The 16,721-nt window shown below is 38.7% G+C and overlaps 1 protein-coding gene across 1 annotated transcript; it reads right to left on the minus strand.

The window, feature by feature from the left end:
* Positions 1–366: 366 nt before the first annotated feature.
* LOC110062685 (coadhesin-like) lies at positions 367–11,527 on the minus strand. Its single transcript, XM_089285627.1, has 10 exons — positions 11,227–11,527; positions 10,587–10,763; positions 9,915–10,085; positions 8,901–9,071; positions 6,634–6,810; positions 6,276–6,452; positions 5,717–5,893; positions 2,641–3,071; positions 1,237–1,390; positions 367–665 (listed from the first exon to the last, which is right to left on the minus strand). The coding sequence occupies exons 1-10, from the start codon at positions 11,525–11,527 to the stop codon at positions 649–651; spliced, it is 1,953 nt and encodes a 650-aa protein (XP_089141753.1). The 3' UTR covers positions 367–648.
* Positions 11,528–16,721: the final 5,194 nt, after the last annotated feature.

The following is a 16,721-nucleotide window of genomic DNA, read 5'->3' on the forward strand; positions in this document are numbered from 1 at the left end:
TTGGACTAAGATTTTCGCAAATTTAAGGTTGATTTCGTTCTTGAAAGTATCTACTGGTTGATTTCAAACTTAAACACCTAGATTATAGCACCCGGTTAAAGATCTTTTGGAAATTTTAAGCTGAAGAAAGGCCAAAATGTCAAATAAGGCTATGTTTTATAAAGTTTCAAAGTCTGATTAACATTGTAAGTTCGCGTGAAAAGCTATCTTTCTCTTTTTCGTGATACGTGAGATCAGTTTACTTTATTTTTGTAAATCTAGATTTGGATCGCTCCTGTAGTACCCTCTGGAAATGTCCGCACCTTGCGAAAACAGCAATGAGACAACGTTGCTTAATTCGAAAATAAAGAGGTCATAACCTTCATCTGGAGTCTGCAGCTGGTCTATGTTGCTCTTTATGATATCCCCAAACTTGATTAAGAAATTACAAAACACAACAATCCTTTCTGAATCTCCGTTTTAATTGTCCCTCGTAGCATAACGTTCTGTGTAAGTCTAATTTATAAGTCAGAAATCGATGCAGAAACAATTTCGACAGTCGGGCTTCTATTACAAGCAAAGTGTATTACTGTCTGATTACCCCCATTCGTTTCACCTTCCATCTAACTGTAAACTAAATCGTTCCTTGTTCTTCTTCTATGATTGCTCTTACTTGGCATGTTCATCTTAAACAAAGAAAAAATCACCAATAGTCACTAAAAATGTATGCAGCAAAGTATGTTTACTTCCCAAACCATCGAGCACCATACCTACCCTTATTCAATACAACGTATACCTAGTTAACTTTGAGTGGCTAGCAAGTGTTTTGGCCCTCATCTCCCCTTCCCCCCTCCCCCCCCCCCCTCATGTTTTTGGTAAACCATGAGGACTGCTGGGAAACCTTCCTATATATGTAATTATGTTCAGTTTGAATTATTTGTTTTAATTGTTTGCTCGACCCCACTAGCACTTGTGCTATAAACATTGCCGAGGGTAAATAAAGGTTTTTTTTTTTCTAATTAAGGAGGAATTACGAAAAAAGAAACTTAAAGCACATGACCAATTTTTCAAGATGTGACATCAGAAAGTTGGCTCCTTAACCATTTCATGCAAAAAAATAAATTAGTTTCCGATAAAAAAGTGAAAAAATTTTTTATCTTTACCACCCTGATCTTATTGTTTCTTTTAAAACACGCTATCCTGTTTGCTTAAGGCCACGTTTTACTGGCAAGTTCGCGAATTATGTCAGTTACCTACCACAAATTTTGTTTTTAACTTCCATCAGCTGCGTTATTAGCAGATCAAAACTTTTAACGATGATAACATCTCCATTTTTACCAGCTATGTCATGCAGGGTGTCTACGCGGATGCCAATGCCAATGCCCACGGCAATGGAATGCCAACCGGCAACCTGACCATTCGTGAAATAAAAAAATAAAGATAGATCATTCCTGGCCAAACCAACTCGCAAGAAGACGCAAGTTAAAAACTCGGGTCTACTTGCGAGTCCGTTTGCTAGGCCTTGCGTGCGCTTGCGTCGACTTGCGATGGCTTGCGCTCTGTTTGGTCGATATCATATTTGCACGCAAGTCGACGCAAGTTTTTTTACCGTTTGACCACCCAATCCAAGTCGCCGCAAGTTGATTGATGTGCATTCTTTGTTATAGCAACCTAGTAGCCAATTAAATATGCTTGATGTTTACATTTTGGCCGCTTAAGGCTAAGCCCGTCGCCTTGAAGTGTTTTTTTTTTTTTTTTTGCGACTTGCGTGTACTTGCGAGGAAGCTTGCTAGTCGTTTAGCCACGGAAAGCAAGTCTCTACGCAAGTTCACCTTGCGGTACTTGCGATTTTTGCGAGTCTGCTTGGTCGGAGCTTTACAGCAAAACATGTACCAGTGAGCTTACAAATATTCTGAAACGTGCACTAAGCAACTTCTTCAGTTAAGTGATGTTAACTCAAAGAACGTTTTCAAAAAGTGACTCGCGTGACTGACAAGATATCGTGCGCGAGAGATTGTTATATCGGCCGCGATGCTGCAAACGCGAGCGGCGAAGTCGCAGAAAAATTTTGAACTTACCTTCCCCATCCTCTTCGTGGCTTTATTTCCCCAACGTGACAAAGCATTTCCTTCCTCTCAGGAGAAAAGTATAATTTTACCCCAGATTTCTCCAACTAACCGTTTTTTCAAACCAGTTTTTTCATCCTTTGATGTCCGGAAAATCAGATCCACTGGACTTCTCAATTACTTCAGTTACTACTTCTCTGTAACTTTAGGAGTTTTAGCAATGACGGCGGCGACGGCGGGGACGACGCTTTGTAAAAAATGAATTATTATTTTACCTTCGAATATCGCAACTGTGTAAATCAGGTCAGTACGCCTATCGGTCTAAAAACTTGCTCAGGCTAAACATGCACCAACAGCGTTCAATTCCAAAAGAAGATACGAAAAATTAGCCATTGCGGTTCGCGTTCTCCAAAATACGTGGAATTTAGTCATTTCACGTTGCTGTTTTACAGAGGATCTAGGACGGCAAAGAAATGTACCAAGATTCAAAACGCACGTGCACAGCTATTGTTCTGCCAATTGTTTGGTGACACTCTCGTCACCGTCGCCGTAGTGGTTTGCTAAAACTCCCTTTTATTTGTTTAGTACATTATACCTTAGGATCCTGATAAAACCGTGCAGCGAACACTCCAAAATCTTCTGGTTGCCTGGTCGGTTTACCATCCGTCAGCATAATCATGATGTTTGGGTTAGCTGGTCTGTCTCCTCCCCTGGGTGAAAACAAATTATCTCTTGCTGCTTTCATAGCTAGGTCAGTCCGCGTTTGAAGATTCAAATCCAATGGGATTCTTCTGATTCTTTCCTTGAGTGCGTCTGCGCTGTATAGTCTTCTATCGGCGAACGTGAATTGGGTGAAGGCTTTTCGATTGAATGTCACCAAACCAAAATGATCTCCGTCAGGACTCGGGTTAAAGTGATCAACCAGTTCGACAAGGAACGTCATCACTTTCTTCAAGTTGTATTTCTTGACGCTCTGCGATGTGTCGACTACAACGCCTATATCTAAGCCAATCGAGCAAGGTGGACCTAAAATACGGGGTAAAGAGTCTACGCTACAATTCAAATTACTTCAAAGAACTCAGGGGTTGTTTGCCATTTACCCCAAATTCCGGAAATTTCGGTCACAATGTAAATGATAAGACTGACCGAAAATTTTCCGAAATAAGCGCAAAGTCTTGAAAGGTAGTCCAGAACTTCCCTCCGAAATATCCTAGGTCAAATCCGTCCTAGGCTCTCTCGGTAAATTGGGTTTTTCTGAGTAAGTGGTAACTGGACAATCCGAACGGGACTTAACATCAGCTATTTTTGCTTATCATTTTTACCACCGTTGGCGCAGCGGTTCCATCGTTTAAATGGTAAACAACTAGGATGTTTGAAGAACGTCGCAAAAGAAGTGAAAAATTTTTTTAGGCCTGGTTCGCACTAGCGTCATAACGACAAAATCGCTTTCGCTTATGTAGGTATTGTGAACATTAATATTCATGCTGTTATGTCGTTATTGTGGGAGGCGCGGTGGCCTCATGGTTAGTGCGCTCGTCTCCGGATCGAGCGGTCCGGGTTCGAGCCCTGGCCGGGGACATTGTGTTGTGTTCTTGGGCAAGACACTTTACTCTCACAGTGACTCTCTCCACCCAGGCACCGGCTAACTTAATGCTGGGGGTAACCCTGCGATGGACTAGCATCCCATCCAGGGGGGAGTAGAAATTCTCCTAGTCGCTTCATGCTACAGAAATCGGGATAAGCTCCGGCCTGATGGGCCACTTGGCTCGCATGAAGACTTTACCTACCTACCTATATCGCTATTATGTCATTAGGTCAGGATGTTCACACTCCGAGCATAACGACATTTAGTATAATTTCCAAAGGTGAATATAAGCTATTTTCACCCCGCTAGTGCTTGGTTACTAAGCTCGCCATCTTAGCTATCTCGGCAAGTAAACATGGTGGACAGTGGCTGAGTGAAGTTTTCATTTATTCGAAAGACATCACTCTAAGTCCAAGATATTTGAAAGGATGGAGAATTTTCAAAATGACTGCTGTCGCCCTTGGACCAAAAATCTTTTCAAGAACTCGCATTAAGGCTTTTAGGAATCGTAAACGCAGTGGTTGCGTCGATCGCCAGCAGGTCAGATCGATTGACCGAAATTTATTTTTCTTCAAACTAAAGCTACACATTTTTAGGTGATGATGACAACTGTGAATGAAGTCAACAACGATGAAACAAAGGTACCGGATGAATTTATTTTTCGTAGTGTTTCGCTAGTTTGTTTTCCTGCCGAACTCGATGAGTAAACTGATTGACAATCGACGTACACGTAAGCTTATTATTAAAACTACGCTGCATACGTGTATGCACACGAACAATTACGTCTTTGTTTTTATGTTTTAGACTGTTATTTTGTAGTCCTTGATATTCCCCCCCTAAAACAATTATTCGCCTCAGGCTCAGTGAACATTGGTGAGTATTCACCAATATTCACTTCGCCTTTGGCGAATAATTGTCCTTCTTATTTCGTCATGTTTATGTCGTTATGTCACCGCTAGTGTGAACTAAGCTTTATCGCAAACCCCAATGTCCGGCTTCGGAGACAATCGTGCTGCTGGAGAAATTGCCTTCCTCCTTAAAGTGCCCATGAAGTAAAAAATAATTGCTGCTTATTTGAAAGGCTTTTCAAAGTAAAGAAGAAAGGCGTTTTCCTTTCTGCAATAACTTTTTCATTTTAGAGATATTCACGTTTTTGCATTATGCCAATGAGGAAAGTAATGACTTATTTCATAAAAAGTTCTACTTAAACAGTAAAATACTGAATCAAGAATATCTCCAGAAATATTGGAGAAGTGTTGTTCAAACTTGGCACCAGAAATGTACATCACAAAAGAAACAGGATAACGCCCACTATGTTGTTGCCATGGCAACACTCTTGGCTCCAGTCTTTGTCTGTGAAAAACCAAATATCCCCATTTGCAACCTTTTAAAGTGGGACAGAGGGTCTTTCTCGGAACACACATGGTTCCCATATTGTCTTAACTCTCTCAATTAGATTGTTGCGAGTGGATGATCCTTGTTTAAGATAAAATCTGGGATTTTAGTCTTAATTAAAACAGGACCAGCAGCATAACTGTTGTCATGGCAGTGGCACGGCGGGTGCCATTTGGTTTTTTTTGTGATGTACAGTTCTGGTGCCAAGTTTAGAGAACTCTGCTTCAATATTTCTAGAGATGTTCTTGATTGAGTGTTGTACTGTTTTAATGGAACCACCTATGATGTCATCACTTTTCTCATTTGCATAATACAAAAACGCATACATTTCTAAAACGAAAAAAGATATTGCAGAAAGGAAAACGCCATTCTTCTTTACTTTGAAAAGCCTTTCAAATAAGCAGCAATTATTTTTTACTTCATGGGCACTTTAAGGAGGAAGGCAATTTCTCCAGCAGTACGATTTTTCCGAAGGCACTTTAAAACCTTACCTTCTTCGTGGAAGCAAAATACAGTGTAGATCCCGAAAGTACAAAGAAGTTTAATTGTGTCGAATTATAGAAAAGTCGCGGCAAGGAACTGGGTTATTTGGACAAAGTCTAATTTTAATATCGCTTTTACCCTCCAAGCTTACATAAGTAATCATCATAAGTTTTCTCGTTTTCTGTAACTGAAGAAAAAAAAAACTTACGACAAGGATTTGGATTGCATTCTTGTGTTTGATTAGCTGATCCCAGTCCAGTACAGTTCTTTCCACTGAACTGCGGTGCAGGGTTGCTGCACGTTCTTGATCGTGTTTGTGAACCTCCTCCACACGTTGCACTGCAGTTAGACCACATCGTCCACTCAGTGTAGTTGCCGTCAATTGCTGTCAAGATACAAAGCAAGCGTGTCAGTGCAGAATCGTCCCTTATTATATGGTTAGTTCCGTGAGCGAGCAAGATGAACCAAATCCAAATTCACAGCGATTTCAAAATCTGTTTAGAAGGAAGCCAAAAAGTGTAAAATTTCGCATTCTCGCGAAGCGAAATCTAAGCTTCCGGTACGATGACCGCTTTTCACGCATTACTGCCTTCACATTGAACATTTCCAAAAACTGGCCTGATAACCTTCAGTTAGTCACCTAGGCCGAAGTTTAAGCAATTTGTGGCACGATTTCTTTGAAGTTTACTGACATTTACTCTTAAACATTCAGTCACACTTAAACAACCAGGCAGTGTTTTGTTTATAATCGACGAGAAAAAACTCACGACAAGGATCTAGGTTGCAATCTTGAGTTTGACGAGCGGGTCCAAGTTCAGTGCAGTCCTTTCCACCGTCTTGTGGCACGGGATTGGTGCAAGTTCTTGATCGTGACCGGAAGCCTCCTCCGCAAGTTGCGTTGCAAATAGACCACCTGGTCCATTCAGTGTAGTTGCCATCAATTGCTGTCAAAGTACAAAATGAGTATGTTAGGCCAGATTCGTCTCTTTAGTGCCCATGTTTGCACGGCTAACGAATCAAAAAGGAAGAAGTCAAATTATGGCATCTCTTTAAGCCTTCAGTTAAACTCAAATAATCAGAACAGAGTTTTGTTATTTTTATCAATCGGTGAGATAAAAAACTCACGGCAAGGATCTAGGTTGCATTCTTGAGTTTGATCAGCAGGTCCCAGTTCAGTGCAGTTCTTTCCACCGTCTTGTGGAGCTGGGTTGGTGCAAGTTCTTGTTCGTGTCTGGGAGCCTCCTCCACAAGTTGCACTGCATGTAGACCACCTGGTCCACTCAGTGTAGTTGCCGTCTATGGCTAAGAGTTGAAAAACACTTTTGCGACAAGTGATTCAAAAAGGGCAGTGATATTCATGGAATGACATTTGACAGAATGTTGATTTATTTAATAGAGAATACGAAGTTAAATTTTTATTGTTATATCGGCCATTATCTGTAAGTTAGCTTGTATATTCTGACTCTAAACCACGGTCTAGCTTGAATCGACATGCAAATAATTCTCATCTTAAATTAAAGAAAACTACAATTTAATTTCAAACTTTCTTCTTCCCCTGTGAATCTGACCAACTGACCTATTTACGTCTGAAAAGAGCAAAATGTTGGCCGATAAACGAACTTTTGCATTTTTACTCGGGCTTCCGAAGGAAAGCGCGAGTCATAAAATGCAAGCGTTTTGGTCGCCAAGGTCTCAGGCGTTCCATGCGTAGACTGTGGAAATTGGGGAAGAGAAGGCGACATTGCTCTTACTTTGTGACAGAACGCGATGTTTTGCTAAGAAAGTTTTGGCAAGAATCGTGCTTTATACGTTCATCACACATACAAAGATGTCGATCGTTTTCGGAAAGGGACGGTGCACGAATTATATCGCTTAAAAGCCAGCCAGGTAAGCAAAGTTCACGTTCGAAACGTTTGAATGCTCGTGAGATAATAACTGAGCCGATCGCGGTATGAGCTCAAACTACGAAAACACTGACTAAAAATAGGCAGTCAATGACTGCAAGTGGCTACTGCTGTTATTATTTAGAACATTGCTGTAAAGCAAATCATATTGCAATAAAACGAGCTAAATACAAAAACGTTGTTGGACTCGTAGCTTATTAAAACACGGGACTTGTTTCTTACACCGCACAAAATATGTCGATCTCCAAATTTGTAACGATAAGACTTTCGGTAACTCGAATTAAAAATCTTACCTCCAAGTTAGTTGGCTTTTTGGTAGGGTGCAGGAAAAAAATAACATCGTGTGATTTTGGATGCAAATTGTTCGGGAAAATTAAAACTTCGATTGTGCGGGGAATTGTGCAGGGTATTGACGAACCAATGTTCTTGCCAAGTCCTAAGGAAAATCTGCATTGACGATAATTTAGCCAAATTTATTTCACTGGTAGTTCAAATATATTTAGCAGTCTTAGCAATCGCCAATTCTTTTGGGAAACTGTGTTTGACTGCTAATGAAAATAATGTTGCGTGGCACGAACTAGATGAGTATGAAAGCAAAATAAAAACCAAAACGGAACGCCGCATCTTCCCTATAAATGAGTTCCTGTTAAAAAAAAAAGACTCCTGCCTTGATTCAATAAAAATATGTAGCTTGAACATTTCTTCATAAACTGCGTTAAGGGTCGCAAATTCTCTGAAGTTATCCGCAAAAAGCACGAGTTGAAAGTTTATGTAAATTATGTGCAATGTAAGTCATCAGACTGTTTTTTCGCGAGTTTGTCATGATTCGTTTTGGCTCTCTCGAAAGAGATTATTCGCTCTCTAAAGAAGATATGACACTTGAAAAGGGTTTAAGATCGCAACTCGGCAAAGACGTTCAGCTGCGCAATTTACTCGGATCACCACGACCAGTAAACGAACTGCGTACAATTTCTGCTGATCGCCATAGGAAGTAAAAAGACCTGAAAAGTTCTTTGCAAACAAGTTCTCCATAAATGCGTGGACAGCTGTGCTTGATTCTTGAACCAAGATGGTTTAAACTCACCAACTGGCGATTGGATTAGGAGGATACTCAACCAAGGAACCTGAATAGTAAAATGTCTAACCGGAACTCTTGTGCTAAAATATCCTGATTCTTTTTTGAAATATCCTGATTCTATTTTGTGTGTTTGTGTTCAATACGCGTACTCGTAAAGTACGATTTGATATTCCGAGACAAAGTCCGAGTAAACGCTCTTAGAGCGTCTAGTTGGTTAAGCTATATCACTCACAATAAAATTTAGGTTTACAGTCAGTTAAAATATACAAAGAACAGGAAATAATTTTTAACGAACATAAGTGTCACAATTAAGGCATATGGTAGAATTCAATTGCTTCATTTCAGTTTTTTTTTTCTTACTTTACGTGATAATTCGTTTTGTGTTACCAAAAGTTACAGACAAAGCTTACGACATGGTGTCAGACTGCATTCTTTATTCTCACTGTCGACCATTTTCTCCCCACTAATTCCTTTTTGTCCAGGTGGAGCATTGGGGCAAGTCCTTGTACGCTTCTGAGCGCCGACTCCACATGTTACACTGCAGTCAGACCATCCAGACCACTCAGTGCAGTTACCGCCATCTGCAGGATTTTAATGAAAGCACCTAAATTAATAATTCAATTAGTTTTTAAAATTCCTTTTTACTTAATTCTGGTTCTCCTGCGCTTCCAGTTTTCTTTCTTCTCTTAGTAGACTCTCTTGGTTTGAGCCCCAAGGACGAGAACAGAGCACGCAGCGTAGGAGTGGGCACAACAGAGCCGCGGGACGCTTTTCCATGATGAAATGATCTTAACGTGACGAAAAATTTCTCCTCTTTGATGTATGATTGATGTGTTGCTGTATTGTTTTTGTTGTTCTTCTTGTTGTTGCCGTTGTCTAAGTGTGTTTCTCGTTATTTATTTCTTGCGAATCTCGTTAAAATACCTTAGTTTTAATTCCAAGGTGTGAAACTGCGAAAAAATCTGCTTTGAAATTAAATACTTGTGTTTGCGTTTTTACTCTCCTTTCTTAGAACTAACGGGTATATCGCCGAGTTAGACGACGAAAGTGTGCCGTACTATGTAATTATACTACTCGATACTTTTCTGATTTAGCGTTAAACCTTTTAAAGGCTTTTCTCGACAAAACATATAGCTTTGATTTTAAGGCCTGAAACTTATAGCGCAAAAATTTGTGCTAAATTGTAGTCTAAACGTGCAGGGTTTTATTTTGATTATTATTATTATTACTATTACTATTACTATTACTATTACTATTACTATTACTATTACTATTACTATTACTATTACTATTACTATTACTATTACTATTACTATTACTATTACTATTACTATTACTATTACTATTACTATTACTATTACTATTACTATTATTATTGTTATTGTTATTATTATTATTATTATTATTATTTTATTACCACCTACCACATGGCTGTGTGTTACACTTTTGTGACTCAGAAGATGATCCAAAACATTTTTGGCCTCCGCCTTGCGGGGGAGGATTGGTGCAGGTTCTGTTACGGTATCTTGCTCCTCCCCCACAGGTGACGCTGCACGGCCCAAAGGGACACCACTCACTCCAATGGCCGTCAATCACTGGAGTCAACAAGTAATTTATCTTTAACTATAACAACTCACCAATTAACCATGTAAAAGAGACCATAGAATAAGGAACAGACATTGGCGAAAGCGAAACTAATCCTGAGAATACTGTCAACAAAAGGTGTTCGTGATCATTAGGTCAAAAATATGATGTTTTGAAGCCACCTTTTACGTGGTGTCTGAGGGGATAACATTCATCCATGCTGCCGTCTCTGACAATTATTTCAGGTGGGAAAAGCTGATCAAGTATAAACTGTGCTTGAAGACAAAAGAATACATCAATGCTTTGTATAAGTTGCAAGTGTTTCAGCTGCCAAACGCAGGGGCAGTTAACCGTTGACCGTTAACCATTGATATAGTCTTAGATGTTTTATACCCAATGTTTGTACAACTATAACATAATATGCATGCACGGCTTTCTTCTTTAACCAGCATAGGTACATGGCTACGTTTAGGTAAAACTACTTTAAAGAGAAAAAAGCACCACTTCAGTACCACAAGGGCATTTGTTGCACATCTGCGTCTCTACGTTTGGTCCAAGGCGGTTGCAGTTTTTCCCGCCGCAACACGGCAGGGGATTGGTGCAAGTTCGTGTACGGCTCTGAAATCCACAACCACAGGTTGCACTACACGTTGTGAAATTTGACCACTGGGAATAGCCACCGTCGACAGCTAAGAAATTAAAGCATGCATATTCATCAGTGTTCTATTCCTTTGCTAATGGACTATGAATCGATACATATTTGCGTGGAAAAAAACGTACTTAAGGTTGCGTATGTATTACAGGTATCTCTCAAAATGAAGGCTTCACAGTATTGCTGTTTCTATGACTAAGAGATTGCCACCAAAACCAAATTAGGTCATTGCAGTTTGAAGACATTATTCATCATCGCAAATTATACACACAACTTAAGCAGTTGCGATTTTTTATTTTTTTTATTTTATTTTATTTTATTTTATTTTATTTTTTTTCGGGCGTTAATCTCACACCTGCTTAACTTGTGTGTATAACTGCAATGATCAATCATGTCTTCTTATCTTCCTCCGCAGCAGGTCAAGTCTATGATCTTTTTCATATATTCACATGTACATTGGATAACAAATTAACACATTGAAAATAACAAATTGAACATACGACATGGAAATAAATCGCATGCTTCTGTTCCCACGGCTGGTCCCAGACCACTACAATTCCTTCCTCCGTTCTTAGGTTCAGGATTATTACAGGATCGCTTGCGAATCTTCACACCAACTCCACAGGTGGCATTGCATTCGGAAAATGGACTCCACTCAGAGTAAGCACCATCAATAGCGTCAGCTGAAGAAAAAACTGACTTTTTCAAATCATGAGAAATGAGAAACTTAACCATAAGCGGAAAGAGGGGTTGGGTGGGTTGAAGGGGTATTTGGAAGCCTGTGAAGCTGTAATGTGTCATGTCCTCTTAATTTGGCATAGCACTGACGGCATTTTGATATACAGGTAAAGCCGCATTTCACCTTTTTTTACAGAATTATAGGGTGTTTTTGTTGTTGTTGTCTTGAACGAACTTGTTGCATCTCATTATCATTTTGTATTAATGTTTTATCAAAATGACGTCAAGATCCAAGGTGGTAGACTTAATAACGCCATGTGACGTCATATCACGCCATGACCAACAGGAAACACTTCATATTGTAGAGCCCTCTGATCAATCTCTTGTAGGATATACACATCTATTAGAAGCAAAATGATTTGATGCCTTATGACAACAAAAACTTATTTTAGCACAGTGTGAGTATTGGGTCTTCCGAGGTCTAGTTTTCTCTTCAGGAAAACAAAAATATGCTATGGTCTCAGAATGTATTGCAATGCGTCAAACCCAAAGCCTGAGAACATCTCTGATGGTTTGTGGCATGGAACAAAGTTCAGTTTAAAACACAAGCATCGCTATAACTTAGTACAAGACTGAAATCTTACCTTGAGAGTTTCCACCGACTGCAAAAGGAACATACATGTCAGTAAATAAAAGCTGATGCCGAAAATATATGAGTAATTATTTCTCACAATGGATTTGATAATAATTTCTTACCCACAAGTAGAAAAAGTATAAATTCTCCGAGGTAGTACTGAACATCCATCGCTACTGTAAAAATTAAAATAAGTTTCAAATCTCAAACTACTTCATTCTAAATGGCTTGCTTTGGAATAGCTCCGGTAAATTATGATCAAAAAAAGAGCATATGTACCCGTAGTGAACAATAATTCCCTGGGACGGTATATAGTATATGGGTTAAGGAGTAAAATAAACCGTCTTACATGAAGTCACGTTCGGGTCACTTCTAAAATGCAATTTAAAATAGTTTGAGCGTATGTTTTTGGGCGTGATGGCTTGTGATGACCGTAAAAACGAAAACGAATTCCCTGGTAGTCAAGGAATAAGATAATAGTGACCCCGGCTGTCAGGGAATAACTGAATGATTTTTTAAACGAATTACGAAAATAAAGTCCAGACTCTGAAGAGAATAATATATCAAAAGCTCTGCTAAGGACTTAAAAAAATTGAACATACGCTTTGGAAAATTAAATTTGGATAATAAAGTTAATTTGTACAAGAATAATGAAATGATTGGTGTAGGAATAATAGTACAACGAATCTTTGCTCCTCCAATGCATTCTTTTCTCCTTGTCTATACCAAGTCTTCAATCAAACCTCATTCTAATATCACTTTTTGTCACAACAAAGTTAAATTTCATCATAATCCTCCCTGTTTCCAACGTCTTTATAAGGAAGCTGTATTACACCAGGAGGTCCGAAGGCCAAACTGTGACTACCTTACATTTTCTCACAACCTCGCACAATTATCCACTGGTAGTCTTTCATTCATTCATATCCACTGATAGCCTTTCAGTTATAAAGAACAGGAACTTACCTCACTGCTCCAGAACTCAAGATTTGAATTTACTCGAGTCTATGGCCAGCGCCTTGCTGTGGAGGCGTTCAATACTGAAAAAGCCAATATGCTAAAACATATAAGCAAATTTCTGATGAAGCATCAATCGGTAGCTTGGACAATGAAATTTTATCCCCATTCTGAAAGTGATATTCCTTAGATACAAAGAGGTCTTACAAAAGAACGTTAGCAGCAGATTTACCTCAGTAAAACTCACTTAGCACGCAAAGGTAGTTTATTTATAACCCATGCCAAATGAGTTTGAAAACCTATTCAGAATTATTAGTAATTTTACTTTTCTTTAAAGGAATATGGAACTTTTGGAGTTTCTTCAACTGTTCTTTAACTGAGCCGCATTTTGCAAACAATCCAGATGACGTTACTTGGCACTGAAGGACAGACAGGTCCAATTCACTATTTTGTGCTCTCTGTAATTCAAAACCTTTGTTATTTTCTACTGATTATGAGCACAACATTCTTCTATAGATACTTCTGTTCACTAGCCTGATTGTGGCTATCCTTTTTATTATTACTATGTTTCAGCTCAAAATTAACATTAAATGCACTGAATGGAAAAAAATCAGGCCATGCTCATATAACTATAAATTAGTAATACAACCCCAAAGCTGTAAATTGCAGAGTGCAATGTACAGCTCTGACAGGTAGTAGTCACCAGGTCCCCACCCTTGCTAATTCCCAGTTTGTATTGACTTTGGTAGTTTCCCCTTGTAGAATATTAACGGACAGAGTCCTTATGTACTCTCTTTCCAGGGTTCAAAATATCTTACAATTACCATTTGCCAAGACAGCGTTACCGTAGTGTTTGCGTTGATTTGGTTCCATCTTACAAGACGTGATTCTATCTTTTCGTCCAGGGTAGAGTGTGCCATGTCGATGGTTGAGGTTAATATGTCGAGAAGAGGAGAATATAGTAGAGGGTCAATATATTGATTCGAAACCACACAAGGCGAAGCCGTAGAATGTCTGACATTGTCGCAAATGAACGAGTTTCGCTAGCAACCACAGGCGTTCAGATGAGATCCACACGGAGGATCAAACACGTGGACATGGTCTTGCCTGAACAAAACGATACAGTGGTGTACACAACAAGCAAAACAGACAACACACTTCAGCGCGAGCAGCTAACGTATTTGAATCATGTGGTGATGAAATTGCTGAAGTCCGGGGATTTTTAGCAAATAAACGAGCTGTTAAAAAGTGATCAATTTAGTTAGAATAACATCCTGGAACTTCTAATGTAGTATTTATTAGATATCAGGAAAGCTAAAATAGAACATCAACGACCGGATGTCGTCACGAAAAATCCATTTAGAGTGTCCTGAAGGGGTAAAATGAGAACTGGGATTGGCCTGTTTATGACCTAGTAAAATGGGATCTAAGTCACTGGGACTGGGATTCGATAACTGAGAATGGGGGAAAATGTCAATAACGGGAATGGGATAAATCTTTCGTAACCATGACCAGTCGAGACATTGCTGGGGTCAAGAAACGTCGGAAAATGGTTCAAGCATCTTGTTCGTGTAAATTATTAAAAATACCGAATATATGAGCCAAAGGTTTTGTTATTCCTAACGCGAATTGCTGTACTAATTGTAATTAGTAGAATTCTACTAGTATACTAATGCAAATGCTGTAATCTGATTGGCTGAGCCATTGAACACTATCAGCCATTAGTGTGCAGTGGCTGGAGGTCGTCTAAGAAATGACGACGTTTTTTCCTTCTTCCGAAGTTTTGGAAGAAACTTCCGATGCGAATGGATAATTAAATTCCCGAGAAGTCTAAACGAAGGATATTTACGGTTTCTTGACTTTTAAAAAAGTTGAAATTGTTGAAAAAACTGATGCGCGCGAGCACACGACTTTAAATGACAATTTTAAATGACAAGTCAATCCGAGTGATCTTTTTCAGGCGCAAAGTTTAATAATACGTCAAGAAAATAATTGGAAACCGTTATTTGAAGTATTTTAGTAAGAATTGTACTAAAACAATTAGATTATTCGCTCTCGATTTCTAAGAAATCTCGAGCTCATAATCTAATTGTTAATTAGTATCACCCAACTAGTGGACTAATGCAAATCCTGCATTTTAATTGGCTACGCTACTAAAGGACTATTAGTAATAGTCCTCGAGAAGCGAAATTGGCGCAATCGAGCGTGACGCTTTCTTTCGTTTTATTCCCAAATAAATATTTCTTAAACTTGCATTTGCTAACTTTATTATCATCTTTTCTGTCCGACTAGTTGGGTGATACTAAAATAATTAGACCCTTCGCTCTCAAGGGTCACGGCTTCGCCTCATGGGCTATTGACTCTTGCGAGCTACGAGTCTAGTTGTTAATTTCAACCCGTGTTTGATTAAATGACGTCATTTTCTCCAATTCTCAACCAAGACAAGGAAACAAGGAAACAAGGAAAATTAATGGCGACCATAAAATTTCGGAAATAAAGGTCCAAAAAGCAAGAGTTCTAATGTTCGTAATAGATTGAAATTTGTCAAGATATCTAGGAAAGACCTATCGTGTACGAAAATGTAAACAATGGGTATCGAGAATTTGATTATAGTGGAACTTTAACTATTTTCTAATAATTGGAAAATTATTTTTGTGGAACTGCAGAAGGAGCCAAACACTTCCTTAAATTCAAGGACTGCAGTCGAAACTTAAGATTAAACATGAAAACGAAAAAAATGTCAACAAGAAAGACTTCTTTGAAAAGAAATGGGTACTCACCCCAATATAATTATTTATGCCCATCCTGTTTTGTTGCCCTTTGTTGTAATATGTATTTATCTTTTATTTAGGCACCGTCCACACGTATCCGGATATTTTTTAATCCGCGACTTTTTCTTTCCGGATACGGCTACCGTCCACACACATCAGGCGAATTCGGCAGCGAATCCGGATATTTTTGCCACGTGTGGACGGCGAAATTTTTGAATCCGGAAAGAAAAAGTTGTGGATTCAAAAATATCCGGATACGTGTGGATGGGGCCTTAGTTGCTTAATGTTATAATATGAATGTTTCAATAGTTTTGTTTTAAATATAATTTAATTATACGAATACTGGATCTGGACGCAAAGTTATATTTATAATTATCTATAAGAAGCATCAGTAATCGTATTATATTGTAACTAGTGGTTAATAATCATTGTATAGCAAGTCTTGTTAGTATTGCAGGGGACTTACGTAGTTGTTTTACTGTTGCAAATTTTGTAAGTAGCCGCGCCAGTGTAGTAAGTAGTGTGAATCACAATTAAAATGTTTAAAGAACTCAAAAAAAAAAAATTAAATAATTAAATAAAATAAAGGTATTTGCGTACAGCGGTGCTGGTAAAGCCAAAATATGCCAACGAGCGACGGAAGATAACCAGAAATCAGCAAGCTGAAACGCTCGCAAATCAGCTTCCCTGTACATACTGTAATACTCAAGTTATACAAACGTGGAAATAAAGGGATTTGAGTGAAAAATATTCTTCTTAAAAAAATACGGAGTACGAATAAAGATCAAGGCACTGTGTGTCTCTTTGGTCCCTTTGAGGTTTTTAGTTTGATTTATGGCAATTTAGGTGATTGTTAGCTTCACAGTTATATAAGAGGACAAAGCGGTGAGGCTAAAAATCACCTAATTAGCCCTGTCCACGGTTACTTCTTTTTATTTGCATTATAATGTAATCCAAC

This window comes from Orbicella faveolata, unplaced genomic scaffold, assembly GCF_042242905.1.
Source record: "Orbicella faveolata isolate gen_17 unplaced genomic scaffold, um_ofav_v1 contig_13, whole genome shotgun sequence".
NCBI lineage: Eukaryota > Metazoa > Cnidaria > Anthozoa > Scleractinia > Merulinidae > Orbicella > Orbicella faveolata.

Excerpts from the sequence above, each read along its gene's own strand:
- LOC110062685 (XM_089285627.1), bottom strand. The coding sequence starts at position 11,527 with ATGACACATTACAGCTTCACAGGCTTCCAAATACCCCTTCAACCCACC. Across the intron at positions 3,072-5,716 it reads ATGCAATCCAAATCCTTGTC|GTCCACCTTGCTCGATTGGC; the intron begins GTAAGTTTTTTT and ends CCCGTATTTTAG. Across the intron at positions 1,391-2,640 it reads GGTTTTATCAGGATCCTAAG|GTTGCCGGTTGGCATTCCAT; the intron begins GTATAATGTACT and ends ACGAATGGTCAG.